Source organism: Pristis pectinata, chromosome 1 (genome assembly GCF_009764475.1).
Source record: "Pristis pectinata isolate sPriPec2 chromosome 1, sPriPec2.1.pri, whole genome shotgun sequence".
Classification (NCBI taxonomy): domain Eukaryota; kingdom Metazoa; phylum Chordata; class Chondrichthyes; order Rhinopristiformes; family Pristidae; genus Pristis; species Pristis pectinata.
The window spans coordinates 108,556,900-108,577,607 of NC_067405.1; the positions used below are offsets into that span (position 1 = coordinate 108,556,900).

The following is a 20,708-nucleotide window of genomic DNA, read 5'->3' on the forward strand; positions in this document are numbered from 1 at the left end:
TCCACATAATTCATTTTGTATTTCTGCAGGTATTTTACATTTGTTAATTTTAAACTTGATCTCCTACTTGCCAATTTAAATTATCCACATTCTTAGCTGTGCCAATTTGATTTCCTCTATTTTAGTTTGATTTCAAATGATAAAATATTGCATTTTGGTTTTTACTTCATGGAATTTTACAGTTGGACAAGTTTCTCAATGATGCAATTATCTGGACAGCTTGGGTAATCCATTGGGATTCTGATCATTTCAAATATGCAATCTTTTTCATTGACTGGTGTATCTTGTATTTGAAAGGTTGTCGATTACAAGTGCTCTCTTAATAGGGAGTGCTGGTTATCAGTCCCAAAGTCTGATTGACTCAGGAAATGAAATGATGATTCAGAACACCACCTTTTCAATTTATAGCTTTGAACTTTGAAGCTGCCTAATTTGTATATTAATGCAGTGTATTTTTCCAACTTCATCTCAGGCAAAATTTGTCAAGTGTTTCTAAATATCATTTGTTTGAAAAAGACATCTTATTGACTTAGTGAAATCTAATATTTATTTTTCACTAATAAACCTAAAATAATCAACACCTAGCAGCTTGCTTTTTGGTTTGTGATAGTAGCACGAGGGTTTGATCATGTGTGTAGGTATGCAAGGTCCTGGATTATTTTAGGTCCAAGTCTCTCTCTTCACAGGAATTGCAGATGTCTGTGGGTGTCATATTTTATTTAAGCAAGAGAAATATACAGAGAATGTGCTCATTTTGTGCCACATATAACTTTCCCCACAATGCCAAGCTCAGATCAATGTAGCATGTTTTACTAAGATTTCCTGATCTTCAGCTTTTAATCAATTTTGTCACTAGTTCCACACTTTTATCCAGAGGACCAGGACATCGAAAAATAACTACATAGCCTGAAAAAAACTCTCCTGCATGTTAAAGTGAACTCCACCTAAAGGAAGTGCAACTATCCATTTTAATTGCAACACCCATAAGGAAGTCAAGCTTTGGCAGACTTGGCACCATAGTTTAATGTAGCAGGACAACTAATAGCAGCTTTCTGTTCCACTTAGACTTGCTCATTTGATTACAATATTTTGCAGAAGTTAGCAAAGCATCTGGGATCAGAGTGAGCAGCACAAGCAACTACAAATCTCCTTCACCAGTCAGGTAGAAAGATTGTAGAAATTAAACATCTTTCTCAATCTTTGCATGATTAAAATGCCAAAAAAGTACAAAGAAAATGAGCATCCAAAATTATCAGAACCGGAGGAAAAAAAATACTAGTAAAAATCTCCAAATAAAAAGTCTCTTTCAATTAAAACAGATTCCATAGCTTGTTGTTTAGTGGCAGGTGGCCTTGACCCAACGCCTAAAACATCAACTGAAATTGAGAAAACCTAGATCTGTAATGGGTTCAGTTTACAACCACTACAGGAAATACAGTAAATTTATGTTGTTCAATGATCAATCACACTCAAGGTACCATTTTTACAAGCTAATGGCAAAGAACTACAATGGGTGGCAACTTCTGGATTTGCCTGAAATAAGTGTAGAAATAGTGACAAACTGCAGTATCTTCGTGATTGATATAGCACATAACGGTGCATGAATTTTGCTTTTTGAAACTACGTTGGATTATTCCTCATTCATAAAAAGGTATTTCTCTGATTTTCATTACATGGCCTGCTATGAAAAATTACCTACAATATTTCCTTTTATTGGTATTGTATTTGGCTGCTGGAAATCTCGTCTATCATAAACCCCAATAACTGCTTCCCTACAACCAACACGCACACCACTATTCTTCACTGGAAATCTTTCAGCATTATTAATGGGACTGAAGGGATTTGTTAGTTGTTAGCCTTCAATTTGCCCAGTACTACTACCAACTGAAGGCAAAACTTATTCCATATTTGATTCTCTACACCAACAGCTGAAGCTTGAATTTTCCCAAACTCTCTTCCCCTGCAGCACAACTCATCCTCAAAAGGAACCAGAAATACCAGATGCATCTTAAACAATACTGGAGTGTAGTGCCAGTCTGGGGGAAAACTGCTGAACAATAATATGCAAGCCAGCAAAATAAATATGGAGATGATCAGACAGTTTAGTAGAAGACCAGCCATGATCTCAATGATCAGCAGAACATATTCAAAGGGTGAGATGGCCTACCCACAATCCTTGTGCTGATTATTGAGAGCTGGTTCTGCCTCATTAAATCATGGCTAGTTCCAAAATACACTTGTGGTATATCAAAAATTTCTAAGCTTGTTCTATTCTGTCAACCACAAATTTGCTAGAACAAATTGCACAACATAAAAACATGTTCCCAGATATTTATGGATTGTCTGGTCTGCTTGTTGGACAAAGCCCTATGAAAGTTGAAACACTCATTTGTGCTTTTGAGAACTCAATTAAAATATTCTACCTGAAATAATACATAAAGCCTCACAATGTGACCTTAGCTGTAGACTATAGTTATGCCTTTAAGAATTTTAAAGTGGCAAAAATCAAGGCAAATCTTCAGTCCTGTGCCACACCAGTGAAGTCCTTTCCAAGGAAGTTTACTTCCATTTCATTGTGCTGTGGGGATCCCATCACCCACCAATTTATGGCTGCCTTGTAACAATCCCTCATCATGTGCTCACTGCTGTCAAAAATACCTTGGAGAAATACTGTTTCCACCTTTATAGCAGGCAAATATTTTCTGTTGCTTATACAGCTTGCTGAAATGAAATTAAAGTAAAAAGAACTACCATAAGCAAATTAACAAGCCAGAGATTTTAATTTTCCTGAGCACCATTCATTTGACAGTCAAGTATGGCCATTTAAATGTAAATTAGTGTTCCTGTAAGACCCATCCTGCTCATAGGAAGGTTCAAATGATTTGTGACGTGTATATATAATAAAAGAACTTTTCCCCAGATATGTGCTGGGTTATTCTTAGCCATCCAATCACCTCCCCACTGATTCTCTGCTGAAAGCTATCTTGTTGGTGACAAATTCATCTCATATGGACCTGATACAAATCATCATTTGGCTTTCTGATCACAAAGCCGAGCTTAACCAAATCCTAAAAAATGTGCAGATACTTTTTCCTCATATATACACAGACAGACACACACACACACACAGAATGAAATCTGGGGATCAATTCCAGCTAATTCCCTGATTCTTATTGTAGGAAATGGAATCCAGCTACTCCAACCAGGAATCATTTCCTGCAGCAGGCGATAAAGTGAAATTAAAGCTGTGATTTAAACTTAATATAACCATTAATACAGCAGGTTTTAAATACTGCAAGCTGTGGGAACCCACATGCATCCAAGCCATGCTATCTCATTGATTATGCCATCTTTCAGCCTTATCAAGCTCCCTTCTACCTTTCTTCAATACAATGAAGAAACAGTAGGAAGGATCTTGGTGCTACTTTTTGATCTCATACAGAACTCAAAAATTTAATCACCGACAATGACCCTTCTCTCACTTTTAGACGGTCCATCTTTGATTCTTTCTTTGACTGTTTCATTTCAAGGAATAGGTTTGCAACCAGTATCCATTACAACCGACAGGCACTTACAGAGCACGTTCTTGTGAATCAAGTCATATTTTGTAGAAAACTTTAATATAAAGACAAAGCGTTTTCAACCATTTTAAAATTTACATTTAATTCTACATAAAGGAACTGTATAGTACATATTCAATGACAACCATCTTTACGCTAAGAACAATACTTAGAGGATATTTTGCCCCCTGGAACTTCAACTGTACAGAGGAGGCATCAGTGGTTGAATACAACAAGTTAAAAAAAACACTGAGAAGGGAGGAAGGCTAATCCTAGCAAGATTGGTACAATATTTTCCATACAACGCCATCTTCAGAAATACACTTTAATTGTAATTGGAGAAACATGAGCATACAAAACATTGTAAAAGTACAGGGACTAATGGTAATTTTGTCTCATGGTTTTCAAATAAAAGTACTATACAGCAAGCAAGACTTAAGGCGGCTTCATCTCCAGCTGAAAGAAAATATCCTGTCCATCAGGTACATTGTACACATCAAGCAGTACATTGCCTTCCTAAAGTCATTTCTTTTCCAGTCAGGTGATTAGTGTTTTTTATCTTTCCTGTCCAATTTATGATCTCTGTCAGTCCGTGAAGACCTTTTGCCTGAACGACTCTCTGATATAGACCTCTTTCTATCTAACCTTGACCCCTTTTCCCTTGAGCCTTTTAAATCTTTACTACTGGTTTTTGACGACTTACGGTCCTTGTCTGCGTTTGAAATACCTCTACGTTTTTGATCTGAGCTCCTCCTGCGCTTTCTGTCTCTGCTGTGACCCCGACTCCGGCTTCGACTCCGGCTCTCACTACTGCTGCTGCTGCTAGTACTGCTGTCCCTGCTACTGCTACCACTGCTGCTACTTGTGCTAGAGCTGCTCCTACTACTGCTGCCACTGCTCGAGCTACTACCACTGCTGGTGGTGCTCGAACTACTACCAGAGCTGGAACTACTGCTGCTCCGACTCCTACTTTTACTCTTTGTCTTCTCACGACCTCGGCTTTTGCTCCTACTGCTACTTTTACTCCTGCTTCTCTTTGGTGACACCCTGACTGGTTCTATTTGCGATTCTACAGGTTGAACAGCGGCAAGACTCTCTTGTTCTGGTTCATGCCCAACCGAACTTTCGAGTTCGGATTCGGGCCCTGGTTCAGATTCTGGTTTGTGCTCCACTTCAGGTATCATCTCAGGCTCTGGCTCTGGTTTAGGTTCAGGCTCGGGCTCTGGTTCTGGTTCTGCCTCGGGCTCCGGTTCTGGCTCAGGCTCCTTACAAACCTCTTCTACTCTCTCTTCCCTACACTCATCTACTTCCTCCACCATATCCTGATCATTTTCTGTACTCTTGCTTGCTTCCTTACCATCAACAGGCATACTCTCTGGCTGACTGTTGCTTTCCCCTTCCTCTACTTCTACCTCTTCCTCTTCCTCAGCTTCCTCTTCCTGTTGCTTCTCTTGCTGCTTCCCTGCATCACTCTTATCTGTACCTACTTCCATTTCCTCTTCTGCTGCCTCCATTTCTACGTCATTGTTCTGGTTACCCAATTCCTCCATCTCCTCACGGTGAGCCACCTTACCCTCCTGTTCCACGTTTTGTTGTTCTTCATTCTGCAACTCTCGCTGTTCTTTTTCCTTCAATGATTGACGTCTAGGTCTAACTTCCATTCTGTTAATCTGATCTGCAAACTCCAGGCGCCTGTGTTCGAAAATACCTGTAGGATTTAAAAAACAAAGGCTTGCATACAAAAACATACAAATTAAAATACTTGCTCTTTAAAAGCAATAAAGTTGTATCAGAGCAGGGAGGCACAAAAGAATGAATTCACTGGAGAAAAAAATACAGTTATTAGGTTTTATAGGCTTACATTAGAAATATTTAGTTTACCACAGGATCTGTACTTTATATACTAAGCACAGACTGTTCTACTGCTATAGTAACCCCTCAGCAACGGGACCTTCTGAGGAGTTACTCAATAGCCTGAACAATGCAAATGCTCACAGGGAAAATAAAGTTTAAGCCTGAAATATCAGATTAGATCTCCAGGAACTCTACCAATTGCTCTAATCCTCCTAATTCATTCTCAACCTCCTTGGATAGCCACAGATGAATCACAAGATGCTGGAAATCTGGAGGGACACACACAAAATGCTGGAGGATCTCAGCACATCAGGCAGCAGCTAAGGAGGGAAATGAACAGTCAATGTTTCAGGTGGAGACCCTTCATCAGGACAGGAAAGAAAGAGGGCAGAAGCTGGAATAAAAGGATGGGGGGGGGAGGGAGTGGAGCACGAGCTGGCAGGTGATAGGCGAGTCCAGGTGAGAGGGGGAAGTGGGAATGACGTGAGAAGCTGGGAGGTGATAGATGGAAGATGCAAAGGGCGGAACAAGATGGAATCTGATAGGACAGGACATTAGACCATGGAATTAAGGGAAGGAGGTGGGGAACCAAAGGAAGGTATGGGTGATGGGCAGGTCATGAGGGCAGGGGAGGGGAAAGAGAAGGGGTAAAGGGGCGAGAGATAAGGGAAAACAAAAAAGGGGAGGGGAAAAAAAAATGGGGGAAGTTAGAGAAATAGATGCTGTCATGTTGGAGACTACCAACACAGAATATGAGGTGTTATTCCTCTAATCTGTGTTTAGCCTCAAATTGGCCATAGAGGAGGCCGTGGACAGACATGTCAGTGTGGGAATGGGAAGTGGAATTAAAATGGCTGGCCATTGGGAGATCCTGGCTGTTCCAGTGGATGGAGCAAATGTGCTCGACGAAGCAATCTCCCAATCTGCATCGGGTCTCACTGACGTAGAGGAGGCCACATCAGGAGCACCAGATGCAATAAATGACCTTGATGGATTCACATTCACAGATGAATCACTTCTTCCAGAAGGTTTATTCTCAATGCAATCTACATTCACAGAGGGTACAATGGAGAACCTGAGTGGATAATATTCCTACAGCTGATTACCCAGAGACCCAACTGAAAATGTAAATGCTATTACAAATATAAGCTTTCTATTCAACAAGCAAAATTATGTAATATAGGCCCATGCACATGAAATGTGATGTTGACTGCCTTTAGTACTATGAAAATACATACCATTCATCTTCCTCTGGGAATCATCCAAAAGCTTTTGAGTAGCTGGGCAATGTTTGCCAGGAATATAGAACAGATGAGGCTTTGTCTTGGTTCTTATGTATTTGATTATTTTTAAATTATGTTCATTCCATACATCTTGCTGTTTGAAAGAGGAAGAAATGTTAAAGTTCAGGGTACTACAAAATGTATAAACTTTTGATTCAGATAAAATATGTTCCTACCAACTGGGCTAGTTCCACTTTTTGTTCTAGAAGTCTGAGTTCAGTTTGTTTAGCACGACGTTCCTCAAATAATTCTCTCCTCTCATTTTCTACTTGTTTACGTTCTTCTTCAGCTTGCACTTCAAGCTTCTGTTCTATTTCCTGACGTCTTTTTTGCTGTAGATTGGAGAAAAACCCTATCAAAACCAAAAAGAAAATCCACCTCTTCTTTCCAGTCACACCAAGATAGCTTTAAAGATTCATTCTTTTGCCACCTGCACTTTGCCATCCATGTTAACACCATAAATTCGTTACTTTCTCAACTCTTACTGATGCAAAAGTGGAATAAACATTGCAGTATAAACAGGCCTCAAATTACAAATGAGTATTATGATAATTACTAAACTTCATATGCTATAATCAATATCATAACTGAACACGATTTGTTATTGCTGAGCTCTCAGTACTGAGCAGGGAATTGGTAGATCTGACTCATTGTTGAAATGAGTGTGGCTGCTTATCAGTTGTAATAGCATACTGATAAATTCTTCAACTGTGTGATGGAGCACAGCTCAAACTGAAATTATGATACAAAATTTCAATACTGCAGAATGATACAAAGGGTGTGAATCAGTACAACTCCAGAGGAATAACCTGTGACAATAACCAATGGAATGAAGTTATGGATTATATAGTTGTACAGAATAATTTTAAGTGAACTTACATGTCGTCTTGGATAACGAGCTGCAAACTAAGAAACAATACACTAATTGAGGTGTGTACATTGAACTATTATACACCCTAGGGTTACCACTGGACAAAGGAACAATTTAGGCATGACATTTATTTAGCACAATTTTAAATATTTAGTTTACTTGAATGGATGAAAAATACTTAAACCATCCACACATTTCCTACACAAGTCTAAGACATTATGCATCAGTGAATTTGTCAGCATGGTTAAGATGTTGTTTTCTTCTGAGAGAAGGGTTAAAATCCATTATTAGGTTAAACAATTAAACTGTTGGTTATTAGTCTTGCCGTTATAGATCAAAATATTCTTATTTGCTGGTATTCAGAAAAATGACTAATGTTAAAGTTTTGTGAATCTTTATCTGCTACTGATCTCTCCCTGTAGGAGATGACCCAGCGTAAGGAAAAGACCAGGTTATTGTTCATGTGGGATCATTTTAGTCTGATGGAAAAGTTAAAACTCCCATCATCGACACAACTTTTTGCAGAGTTTTTTTTATAAAGTGCAGAACAGCCATTTTAATTGTATTAGCTTTGTCATTTAAACTAATACATTACGATGTCACAAGCTGGTCGGATGCCTGGATCAGGGTAAATAAGGTGCTACTGGTTCTTAACCACACATAACAATTAGAACATTTTTAAAGAGCTCCAAACCATTTTTAAAAAACAAAACAGCTTCCCCAAGAGAGGAGACAATGGTATATGATACTGGAATGGAATGCAAGAGGTACTTTCTAATATCAGTATTTTAAAAGAGAACAAGTTAGAGTGTTTGTGCACTGGAAAGAATACAGAAAATGACATGCAGTATAAAAGATGAAGCCTTCACTATCACAATGCAGTAATAAGGCCTCTAAACAAAGGGCAGCAAATAATAAAGAAAAAATACCCTCTCAGTTGCAACATTCGATTCCTGCTTGAACTTTTGCAGAGTACCCATCAACAGGCCAAACATCCGCCGATTCCTATTTAAGTAAAATAGTAAAATGAAACAATTAGATACTTTGTAAACAGTTGTCTTGACATTGACCAATCAAATTACTAGGATAGGAACAAACTGCTAAACTGTAATCTCAAAACAGCAGAGCAGTATCACAGGGAATAAAGTATATTTACCATTAAGTGCCTCTTCAGCAACAGGTATGATTAATAATGCCTTGAAGTTAAAAATAAGCTGCTTTTCAAAATACATTGGCAAATCAATAGGTCACACATCTGATTCACAAGTCAGGAAGGACATGCTTGAGCCTCAGATTTGTACCTTACAACATGAAATCAATTTAAGGGCAAGTCAATTTTTTTTTGCTCATTATACACAATTTAAAAAAATTGAAAAAATTCCAATCTTATAATGTATATCACTGAATCTTTCCTCACTGTTCTCCATTTGCCACATTACCCAGATGAGGCTTGCTTAAATGCAATATCCCACATAACGTTCTAATTAAATAAGGTAAAGCAGATTTAGTTCTCTTTTCACCACTCAGTGGTGTACCCGACTTCCTACTGGTTTTAAGGCAATGCTGCTTTTGTAGTCACCGCACTGATCATTAAAAGAATAGCACTACAATTTATGGTTACACATTAAGTCTCCTTTCATAGTTCAAATGGATTCAAAGGGTGTAAAGTATATACCAAAACAGGCAAAAAATGTAATTACTGGAATTAATTACAAACTAAAGATTTAATAATCATAAAGTGAACAGGGTTTGAAAATAATTTCACCAAGTCCAGAACTGCAGTCTTTTTAAACAGCAAACTGCAATTATCATGGGAAAATTGCGTAAAACAGATTGGAAATCTAGTTTAAATGATGGAAAATGAGTAATAGCCCATATTTAAGATAATTTGGAGGCTTGATGTCCAATAGTTTAAAAGGAGGCAACTACATAGTGTAAGGATTGACTTTGATTTTCTAGAATTTCTTAGATTTCAGAGAGATCCAATTGAACACTGAGGTAGTGACTGATCCTTCCAAATGGGAAGTAAAAACAGTGAACCACACGTTAACTAGCTTGATATCAATATTACAAATTTATTAGTGACCAGGTAAGGGCACAAAGAAAATATGATAGGACAGAATTATGAAGCTGATTTAGGGTAAGTGATGCTAGAACTGGTAGATTTCGACTCTTGTAAAATATTGATAATACAAAGTACTATAATCACAAAATTGGATTTGGATTAATATATCAGCACATATGAGGAATGATTAATAACCTATTTCTGGCCGTCAAGCTACCTTGTGGTGCTGCACAAGGGTCAGAGCTTGGACCTCAGTTATGTATGCTCTATATCCATGGATCAGGGGACTAAGTTTGTCTATTAAGCAAAGTTAAATGAAGTAGTTAAGCATGACATTAAAGTGATAGAGACAAGCCATGTGAAGTAGGAAGATTGTAGTAGATGGATATGTGGAGACATGTGAAATTTCCTACTTTGGTAGGAAAGGAGAAAAGCAATTTATTGTTTTAAAGGTGCAACTGGGAACACTGGTGAAGTAAAACTGCATCAATCTGGCATGCTTGGCACAGATTTTCCAGACTATTGTATGTTATTCCTATTAATATTCCAACACAATTCACTTTTAAGATGTTTAAAAAGTAGAATAATACATTTTCCAGTGGTCCCAGTGAGCTAAAGGAAGCACAAGAATTGGGGCCCTGGCTAGCCAGATATTCAGAAAACCATTAGGATTTCTGAATAGTTGGATAGCAGAATATTGGAGTTTTGCTGTGTTCAGAGGGCTCTGGGTGTCTTTGTATACAAACTGAAGTTAATATGCAAATAGCAAATCAGCCTTCATTACAAATGGATTGGAATACAAGAGCAAATTAGAATTTACTGCTATTATACGATGCCTTGATAAGACAACTCGGAATATTACATGCAAGTTTAATATCTTTGCTCAAGAGAAAAAATGAGGTGCAATGAATTTTTATTGGATGGATCCTGGAGATGAATGAACAGATTGATTAGGAGGGATTTTCTAAAGTGCATTTAGAATGGTGATCTCAATGAAATACAATTAAGAGTCTTGGTAGTGTAGAAGCTAGAAGAAGTTTTCCCTCATTGGGAATCCTACAACTAGGAGGGTGTAGACTTAGAGAGAGTCAGCTTTTTCAAAGTGTGATAAGCAGGAATTTCTTCATCCAAAGGATTGTGAATCATTAAAAATTCTCTAACAAGGTCCGTGTAAAGGTATCTCAGTATTAATTGAATCAGTGATATAGGATCATGCAGGGAGTGGATCAGCCATTATCTTACTGAATGACAGAGCAAGCTCAAAGGGTGAAATGGAATTCCTCATGTTCTTATTGCTTATGGAGTTGATCAACAATACAAAACATAAGCAAACTTAAAGGGGTCTTAAAAAAAAACATGCATGCACAAGGAAAATAGAATAATTGTAAACCAGTCCAATTTCACAGGCCATAGAAATGGAAAGAAACCAAAGAATCCTTCACTGAGGTCATCAGTGATTACCATTGTGTGCTCTTGAGACAGTATTGTATTATGCTATACACTTACAATAACCAAGCTTGGAACAGAATCTTACGCTAAAACCAGCAAAAAATGTACTGGTGCCTATAATACAATTTACATCAGCAATAAACCCCAGCCAAAAAAAATAAACCCCCAAAAAATGTGCCAGTTAGACACAGAATTTGCAAGGTGAGAATGCTATTTTTCACTTACCTAAATTTCACAAAGGACACTTAGATTAAAAACACGGTTGTAAGTTCAACCTTTCAGGCCAGATCTTTTATTACACATCAATCTTTACGAATAAGCAAAATTTAAAGTTAATTCATCATTCACCGTTATTGCAATAATTCCACCCCCTGACAGTTATACAAATACTAGTGAATTTTCAAATCAAAGTGGACATAATATGTTCCAGGTAGTTGACTTTTATAGAACATTTTTTCCTGTGAAAAGTATACCTTTCTTTCCCCTTCTCATCCATTGTTTGATCCTGAATAAGGTCTCGGCGTGTCCTTTCTTTGGAGGTAGCAACAACTGAAGACTGCAACGCTGGCTGTAAAGAATAAACCTTTCATTTCAGTACGAACTTATTCCTGCTTTTTAACAAAATGACAACACACAAAAACATTCCCACAGTTTAAGAAGAAAGCTTGCACGTCATTTAAGCACTTTATTTTAAAATGGCAGCCGTCAGGCTAGTTAGAGGCATTTAAGAGGAACTTCAGTCACTTCTCAATGGCTACTCACAATATACTTTCTCAAAAGCTGCTTGCTGGCCCGAGCATCCAGCTCAACTGCAGTGCCCTATTCCCACCTTTCAGTGAAAAGTTAATGGATCACCATGAACTTGGGTTCCATTTTCAATCTGGCAATGCAATTAACAATAAAACAGGAATGATAGTATTTAACTGTGCAAATCTACGGCACCTTTTTTGTATCTTCATCATCCTCTGCGTCACTGTCTTGACGTGACTCTCTTCTTGAACGACGATCTCCCAGCCTATTTACAAATAAATGAAGCATTTAACAACTGTTCCCTGTGCAGCTGAACGTTCCATTCCTCATAAAACGTGCATTTTTCAAACTGCTTTAAATTTAACAGCAAGATTCTTTCAGCTAACCACTTGCTGGTTTCTCCATACACTTCCAATTATGGTCAGACTCTTATATGCACACTGCCCAAGGTTCCAAGATCTCATAGCTGGTAGTGAAAAGCAATTCTTGGTTTGCATTTTCCCAGCTGCAGGGAATGCATCTTCCTCGCTGCAGGGAATGCATCTTCCTCCTTTTGCATGCTTGTGGAGGGAAGGAGTAAAGTTTGTACTGAACAGAAGTCTGACATGGACCTGGAGGCATGAATTTGCACAATCAGACAAATAATGGAGTGATCCCAAGTTTGCTCCTGGCAATCTTTGTCGATTGTACAAGTACAGCCGAGTAAAATATTTGATAGGAAACTATTTTTAGTTGTATATATTTCAGCTTACTTATAGTGGTAGTGCTAAACGACAGTAATAAAACCTCTGCAAATAGAAATTCTGGAAAGTTACACAGCAGACTCCAGATGATCGGAAAGTTATTGGATTAAAAAAATACTTTGAATATATTCCTAGAAGACACAGATGAGGAGCAAAGAATTAAAAATTTAGCGCAAAAAGCTCCCATGGTAGAAAGTTGTCTGATAAAGGTGCACAGAACTCGGAAGGCATGACAGGTACTTCCACATTATACAACTCACTTCCAGAAACCAGGGAAGGAATCTAACAGCCAGGTGCTAAAGTTCTTAGAAGCAGAAAGGGATTGACCTACAATACGGATCAAATTGGAATCAACGGCAAAAGAATGGATTCTATTTCAGTTCTGCAGAGAACTTCAGGAACTAGGATTTGGCAGGAGCTCAGTAAGGAGTAGCCATGTATTAACTAATGCATGAACAAGCATATTATGAAGTAAAACGGTTGACATAGGAGATCCTGAAGGCAAAGATTCATGGGGCATTGGCAACAGCTCAGTAATAAATAGTATTGATGGCACAGTGCACACTTTATCAGAACTGGGTGACTATCCCAGTGGAGTGGTTAGGTGATTTGGATAAAGCTCTAACGTGGCAAAGAAAGTAAGATACAAGAAAATAGAACAGACTGCTCAGAAGTGAAAATTAACATGGAAAGAGAATGTTTTATGGTCCAGAATTTGAATCAAAAATTCATACAAATCAAGCTCAGATTGTTTGAGAATTCAATTACAGGTAACAAAAAAAAACTGGTAGAGATAACATTGGTAAAAATGAGATACAATTTGTCATAAAGACCTGATGTACTTTAGAGAAATGTATAGTCCTTCCAGTCTGGGCCACATGAAACTCCAGACCTACACCAGGTTTGACTCAAACACTCCTGGCAATTGGGAAAAGACCAGCAAGGATGAGCACAAAACCCCCAGCACTGCTGCCAATTCTCAACATAGAATTATTCTGAGGTTAAGCAACAACACAATAAAAGTGAGAATGTATAAAATAAAAGCAACACACTTAAAAATATACATGCATCCACCACAATACACTAAAAAGTGCTCAACCATAACAGAAAATTATATAATGGTTATCACAGCCACAATTGAATCAGGAATGACAATTAAAGATTCTAGCAGCTGAAGATGCAGTTTCAATCTAAGCTCCGACTCAAGAAAATAATAGGTCCCAACCCAATGGTCTCTTCAGCTTTATAATGGACATCTGTATTTAACATGGTCAAAAGATAGGAGCAAGAAAGATTAAGATATGCCACCACCTATGAAGAGTCAGACACACATTGTTGCATATCAGCCACTTAATCCAAGCAGTCACACTTACTAATATTTCCTTGTTCCAGCCACTTAACTAAACCACTAGCCAGCACTAATATTTATTTTCAAAACTGATTTAATAGATTAATCAAGTATGCCATGCTACATTTTGCAAATTGTAAAGATGGCACAAGAATTGTGCTAAAATAGAAAAATTGAACTCAAGGTTCAGATTATTGACACTGTGCATCAAAGAAGAACCTAGTATCTGAATTTGCTGTATTATTGCTAATTTGATGGCGTTTGCTAGCTGAATATAGGTAGAAATTCCATTCACTATGTAGCATCTTCATCACTCTGATCTGTAGAAAATTTGTTCAAATTAGGACAAGGTATTGCCCCAACACCCCCAACCAAAGTCATTGGACAAAGTGGTAACTTTAACTCCACTTCAAATCCGCCTGTATGCGAGAAAACACTTCCAATGTTATGCTAAGAAACTGTTTTTCACGTGCTCTTACCTGCTGATTGCCCCATCCAAATCTCTCTGTTTAGCTGGGGGTCCTCCTCCGCTATCCGAGAGTCCACGTCTAAATAAATACAACAGTCAAGTCAGCCAAGAGGCTATTATTTTTGTAGCCAAGAGGCTACTATCCTTGCAGGAGTTAGGGGGTTGGAATGAGATTTGGAGCAGGAGATTTGAAGAGGTGTGTCTCTGTGCTTGTACTTAAGAGTTTCACCTTGCAGGAGTCCAAAAGAGGCACATTTCCAAGTTGTTAATAGTTGATTGGCTCATTGGCTAGTTTACAGCAGCCAATAAAAAGTAATAGTCAAGCGAAGCAGCCATTGTTAGAGTGGGGAACTGAGGATTTGGTGAGAAGAGGCGGAGGCTGAGGAGGGCAGGAGAAAGATTGGCAGAGCTATAATGGTAGGGGATTCCATGGTAAGCGGAATAGATAGGAGCTTCTGTGGCTGCAAACAGGACTCCCGGTTGGTGTGTTGCCTCCCAGGTGCAAGGGTCAGGGATGTCACAGAACAGCTGCAGGGCATTCTGGAAGGGGAGGATGAACAGCCAGTTATCATGATGCATGTAGGTACCAATGATATAGGAAAAAAATGAGATGAAATCCTACAGACCGAATTGAGAGAGCTAGTAGATTAAAAAGTAGGACCTCAAAGGTAATCTCAGGATTACTACCTGTGTGACATGCTAGTCAGAGTAGGAATAGCAACATAGCTAGGATGAATATGTAGCTTGAGCAATGGTGCAGGTGGGAAGGTTTCAGATTCCTGGGGCATTGGAACAGGTTCTAGGGGAGGTGGGATCAGTACAAATTGGACAGTCTATGCCTGGGCAAGACTGGGACAATGTGCTAGGGGGATTGTTTGCTAGTGCTGCTGGGGAGGGTTTAAACTAATATGGCAGGGGGATGGGAATCCATGCAGAAAGACAAGGGAAGCAAAGCAGAGACCAGAGCAAAAGTTAGAAAAGGGTACAGAAAAGTCAAATGCAAAGGACACAAAGGATTTTAAATGGACAATGAGTGTAAGGGTACTTTATCTGAATGCCTGTAGTGTTCGAAACAAGGTCAGTGAACTTGTGGCACTGTTTTGATTTAGTGGCCATTACAGAAACGTGGTTGCAGGCTGGAGATGAATGGGAATTAATTATCCAAGGGTATCAGGTAATATGGGGATAGACAGGAATGTAAGGGAGGCGGAGTAGTGCTCTTAATTAAGGATGAGATCAAGACGATAGTGAGAGACGATACAAGATCTAAGGAGCAGAATGTTGAATCCATCTGAGTAGAGCTTAGGAATAGTGGTGGGTGGGTGGAGTCACTGGTGGAAGTGGTCTACAAGTCACCAAATAATAACATTACAGTGGCACAGAAAATAAAGAAATATTTGATGCATGCAAGAATGGAACAGCAGTTGTCATGGGGGACTTTAACTTTCACATAGATTGGATGAATCAAGTTGGTCGAGGCACTCTTAAGGACTTCATAGCATGCATCCGTGATAGCTTTCTTGAACAGCATGTTAGTGAACCTACAAGGGAACAAGCTATCTTAGATCTGGTCCTGTGCAACGAGACAGGTAAAATTAACAATCCTGTTGTTAGGGATCCTCTTGATCATAGGATGATTGAATTTCTTAAACAAATGGAGGGTGCAATAGTTCAATCTAAATACAGTGTATTATACCTAAAGAAGGGAGACTACAACGGGATGAGGGAGTTGGCTAGAGTAGACTGGAAGTACACACTATATGGTGGGATACTTGAGGAACATTGGAAGACTTTCAAAGATTTTTCACAGTACTCAACGAAAGTATATTCCACTTAAAAGCAAGGACAAAGTAAAGCTTTTATAATTATATTAAGCAGAAAAGGGTGGCTAAAGTGAACATAGATCCCTTGGAAGATGAGAAGGGGGAATTAATATTGGGTAATGTGTAAATGGCCGAGGCCTTGAACAACTATTTTATACCAGTCTTCACAGGGGAGGACACATCTAACATGCCAAAGAAAGATGTTACGGATGGGAGGTGAGGACCTCGATACAATCACCGTCACTGAAGAGGTAGTGATGAGCAAACTAGTGGGCCTAAAGGTAGACAAGTCCCCTGGTCCTGATGGGATGCATCCCAGGGTATTGAAAGAAAAGGCATAAGTTATAGTAGAGGTGTTTGTGATAATTTACCAAAATTCTCTGGACTTTGGGCAGGTCCCGGCAGATTGGAAGACAGCAAATGTCACGCCACTGTTTTAAAAAGGATGTAGGCAACTATAGGTCAGTTACCTTAATGTCTGTAGTCAGGAAAATGCTTGAAGCTATCATTAAGGAAGAAATAGCGAGACATCTGGATAGAAGTGTTTCCATCAGGCAGACAAAGGAAGGGCAGGTCCTGTTTGATAAACTTACTAGAGTTCTTTGAGGATATAACGAACACAGTAGATAGAGGGGAACAGATGGATGTTGTATACTTGGATTTCCAGAAGGCGTTCGATAAGGTGCTGCATAAAAACTTGTCCATTAGATTGGAATGCATGGAGTTGGGGGTAATGTATTTGCATGGATAGAGGATTGGTTATCCAATAGAAGGCAGAGTTGGGATAGATGGGTGTTTCTCTGGTTGGCAATCAGTGGTGATTGGGGTGCCATAGGTGTCAGTGCTAGTCCCGCAACTGTTCATGATATACATTAACAATTTGGAAGAAGGGACCAAGTGTAGCATATATAACTTTGCTGATGACACTAAATTGAGTGGAAAAGCAGATTGTGCAGAGGATGTGGAGAGTCTGCAGAGAGATATACATAGGTTAAGAGAGTGGGCAAGTGTCTGGCAGATGGAGTACAATGTTGGTAAATGTGAGGTCATCCACTTTGGAAGGAAAAATAAGTCATATTATTTAAATGGTGAAAGATTGCAGCATGCTGCTGTGCAGAGGGACTTGGGAGTGCTTGTGCATGAATCCGAGAAGGTTGGTTTGCAGGTACAACAGCTCATCAAGAAGGCAAATGGAATATTGGCCTTCATTACTAGAGGAATTGAATTTAAGAGCAGGGAGGTTATGCTGCAACTGTACAGGGTACTGGTGAGGCCGCACCTGGAGTACTGCGTGCAGTTCTGGTCTTCTTACTTGAGGAAAGATATACTGGCTTTGGAGGCAGTACAGAGGAGGTTCACCAGGTTGATTCTGGAGATGAGAGGGTTAGCCTATGAGGAGAGATTGAGTCGCCTACGACTATACTTGCTGGAATTCAGAAGAATCAGAAACCTTTTGAGAAACTTTCAAAATTATGAAAGGGATAGATAGAGGCAGGAAGGTTGTTTCCACTGGTAGGTGAGACTCGAACCAGGGGACATAGCCTCAAGAGTTGGGGGAGTAGACTTAAGAATGGAAGTGAAAAGAAACTGCTTTTCCCAGAGAGCAGTGAATCCATGGAATTCTCTGCCTAGGGAAGCAGTAGGGGATACCTCTAAATATATTTAAGACACAGTTAGACAGCTTTTTGCATAGTCAGGGAATTAAGGGTGATGGGGAAAAGGCAGTTGTGGATCTGAGTCCACAGCCAGAACAGCCATAACCTTATTGAATGGTGGAGCAGGCTTGACAGGCCAAATGGCTTACTCCTGCTATGTTCTTATGTTTCCATTTCACCTCTAAAAGAAAAGATGAATCAATTTTTTCTGCTTCACTTTGAATGCATTAAGTGACAACCTACAATCATAAAATATACAGTACTAGGATATACAAGTAACAGCAAAACTTAAAAATTCCTTCCTTGATCTACTTTTACATCATTTTCTGATTTATTTTATACACCACCTAAATACAATCTCCAATGAATGCAAGATGTAGCAAAAGATTGCACAATGATAACACAAACTTTGATAAAGAATTTCAATCTTACCTAAGTAATCCAATCCCACGCCCCCTACCTCCACCAGGTCCTGTGATGGATAAACGTCTAGCTTGGCCAGGCCTAAATTTAAAGAACAAATTTTGATTAACAAATAACTAAATACATTGTATATAGTCTTCTGTACAATAATAAGTTGAGAAGCATATACTCTGAAATTTCTTGCTAGTATCTATGATTCTTGATCCAAGAAAGTAAATCACATTTTTTTCTATTAACAAAAAAATTATAAAATACAGATGTATTCACTGATAATAAAATACAGATTTAGAACACTGAAACAGGCCTTTCAGCCCAACTTGTCCATACCTATTTTAGCTAATCTTATTTGTTCAATCTTTAAACTGTTATTTCTTAAGGAAAAAAAAATTATTCAAACAATTATTCTGCAAACAATTCAAGAGAAGGTAGTACCAATTTCAGCAGGATGCATGCAGATTTTTGTGATGAGTTTTCCTCTCACAATCCATTATTTGCATTTACCACTCATCACCTATTTTTAAATCCCTTCACTTTGGAGCTGGCTCTGGTCAAAATCACCAATGAAATAAATAATTGCAGTACATCAACTTTATTTTACAATTGAGGCCTGCAATACAACAGAAGCATTTCATCATATTCCACTGCTACTCACAATTCATCTCTATTCCTACCCTTACCAAAAAAGCACCAAGATCTCTCCCACAATTCCAGCTAACGTGCACCCCTCTCTCACCGCCCGCACATAAAATTATCATTCCTGCCAACTCTCATTACCCTAAATATTAGGATGAGATCAGTTTTCACATTAACACCCAAATGTAGCTTAAATCCCATCACCAGACATCATCAATACTGCAGTGTTACCACCTAGTTCAATGTTATGGATAAGCCAAATGGCTTTTGATAAAATGGCAGGCAAGCCATCTTGGTCAGCTTTTCAGAGTTTATGACTCTTGCACCTCATTTTGTTTTATTACTGAGACCGCAAACACCAATTTAAGGGATGCCCTTGACACTGTACATTTTGCAAAATAAATCCATTGACTTAATCAAACTAAATTGATATCCCAATTTGTACTCGTGAACTGCCTCAAGTACAATTCTGCTTAAATTTGACATATAATTCTGCATTGGCTTTAATCATTCAACACCTTGTTCTCCCCACAAATGGATTATGCTGGCAATGAGAAACACGGAGATCTGTCAGTGGGGACGAGAAAACCAGATGACGGGTGGGTTGTAGGAAGATTACTTCCAGACATTAGAGAGTGAAAGCAGACCCGCTTTGTCTCCTACAATGATGAAACTGCTATGAGCGGAAAGATTGTTAGAGAGTCAGGGTTCTTTATTGTTCCCCAAATACAAGAATCCACGGCTGGGATAACCGCTCCTTGTGTCGGAGAATCAGGTGGCACAGACTGGGGGGGGGGTGGAAATCTCCAGATGAGCGGCCTCACGGTGGGGACTGGGGTCAGTGTGCAGGCGATCGTAGAGTCCAGGCCGAGGAGCACGGTCACATGGCAGGCTGCCGCCCGAGTACCACTAGGCTCCCTCTTGCTGCGATGTCGCCACGGCCGCCTGGTGCTGGTTCGGGTCCTGGTCCCCCTCCGGGCCCGGCCGGGCACCACCAGCGGCCGTGGCCGCTCACAGGCCGCGGGATTGGGGGTGGGGGGAAGCAGCCACTGCGCGGGAGCGTGGTTCCCGCTCGCATCCCCGAACGGCGGCCGAGCCGCAGCTGGCGAGGGGGGCGGGGGGGAGGGAGCGATTACCTAAGGTCGTTGGGGTCCCGGCCCGTCAGTTTGCGAATGTTCTCGTCCACATTCTTCAAACTTTCCTTCGCTTTCTCCAGTTGATCCTGTAAACTTCTCACCGCCACCGCCATCTTTCCTAGCGCTGCCCTGCGCCGAGCACTCTGGGATCAGGCCAGGCTCCGCCTTCGGGGGGTCACCTGATCCCGCCTGACGTCACGGGTGATTGGCAGCGCCGCAGGCCAATCATGGGCCGGCAGCTCCCGGAGAGCGAGCGGGCGGGTGACGGGCTCCTGTCTCAGGAAAAGTCGTGGACGGGGGGATGACACGTTCAAGATCGGTTCAAATGCAGGCGGTGACTGATGTTTATCGTGCAGACAGGGCTGGCTTGAAGGGCCATGATAGTTTGACATGGGGGACTTTATAAGTGGTTGCTAAAACACATAGATTCCAGAGTGATTGAGTCGACGTGGAAGCACATATGTTACAATACGGAAGGAAGCCATTCGGCCCATTAAAACCACACAGGCTCCACTTACCTAACAGCAATGCAGCCAGTCCCAGAGCTCCGCCCTCTTCCCAGACCCTTGCAGATACTCTTCTTTCAACCACTTATATCTAACTAGTTTTGAACATTACAATTGTATCTGCTCCTACCACCCCACCA

At 39.8% G+C, this 20,708-nt stretch overlaps 1 protein-coding gene across 1 annotated transcript; it reads right to left on the reverse strand.

Moving 5' to 3' along the window:
- Positions 1-3,587: 3,587 nt before the first annotated feature.
- pnn (pinin, desmosome associated protein) lies at positions 3,588-20,216 on the reverse strand. Its single transcript, XM_052025848.1, has 9 exons — positions 20,063-20,216; positions 18,303-18,374; positions 14,403-14,471; positions 12,025-12,097; positions 11,556-11,650; positions 8,498-8,573; positions 6,874-7,029; positions 6,653-6,791; positions 3,588-5,268 (listed from the first exon to the last, which is right to left on the reverse strand). The coding sequence occupies exons 1-9, from the start codon at positions 20,173-20,175 to the stop codon at positions 4,106-4,108; spliced, it is 1,956 nt and encodes a 651-aa protein (XP_051881808.1). The 5' UTR covers positions 20,176-20,216; the 3' UTR covers positions 3,588-4,105.
- Between the last annotated feature and the right edge of the window lie 492 nt (positions 20,217-20,708).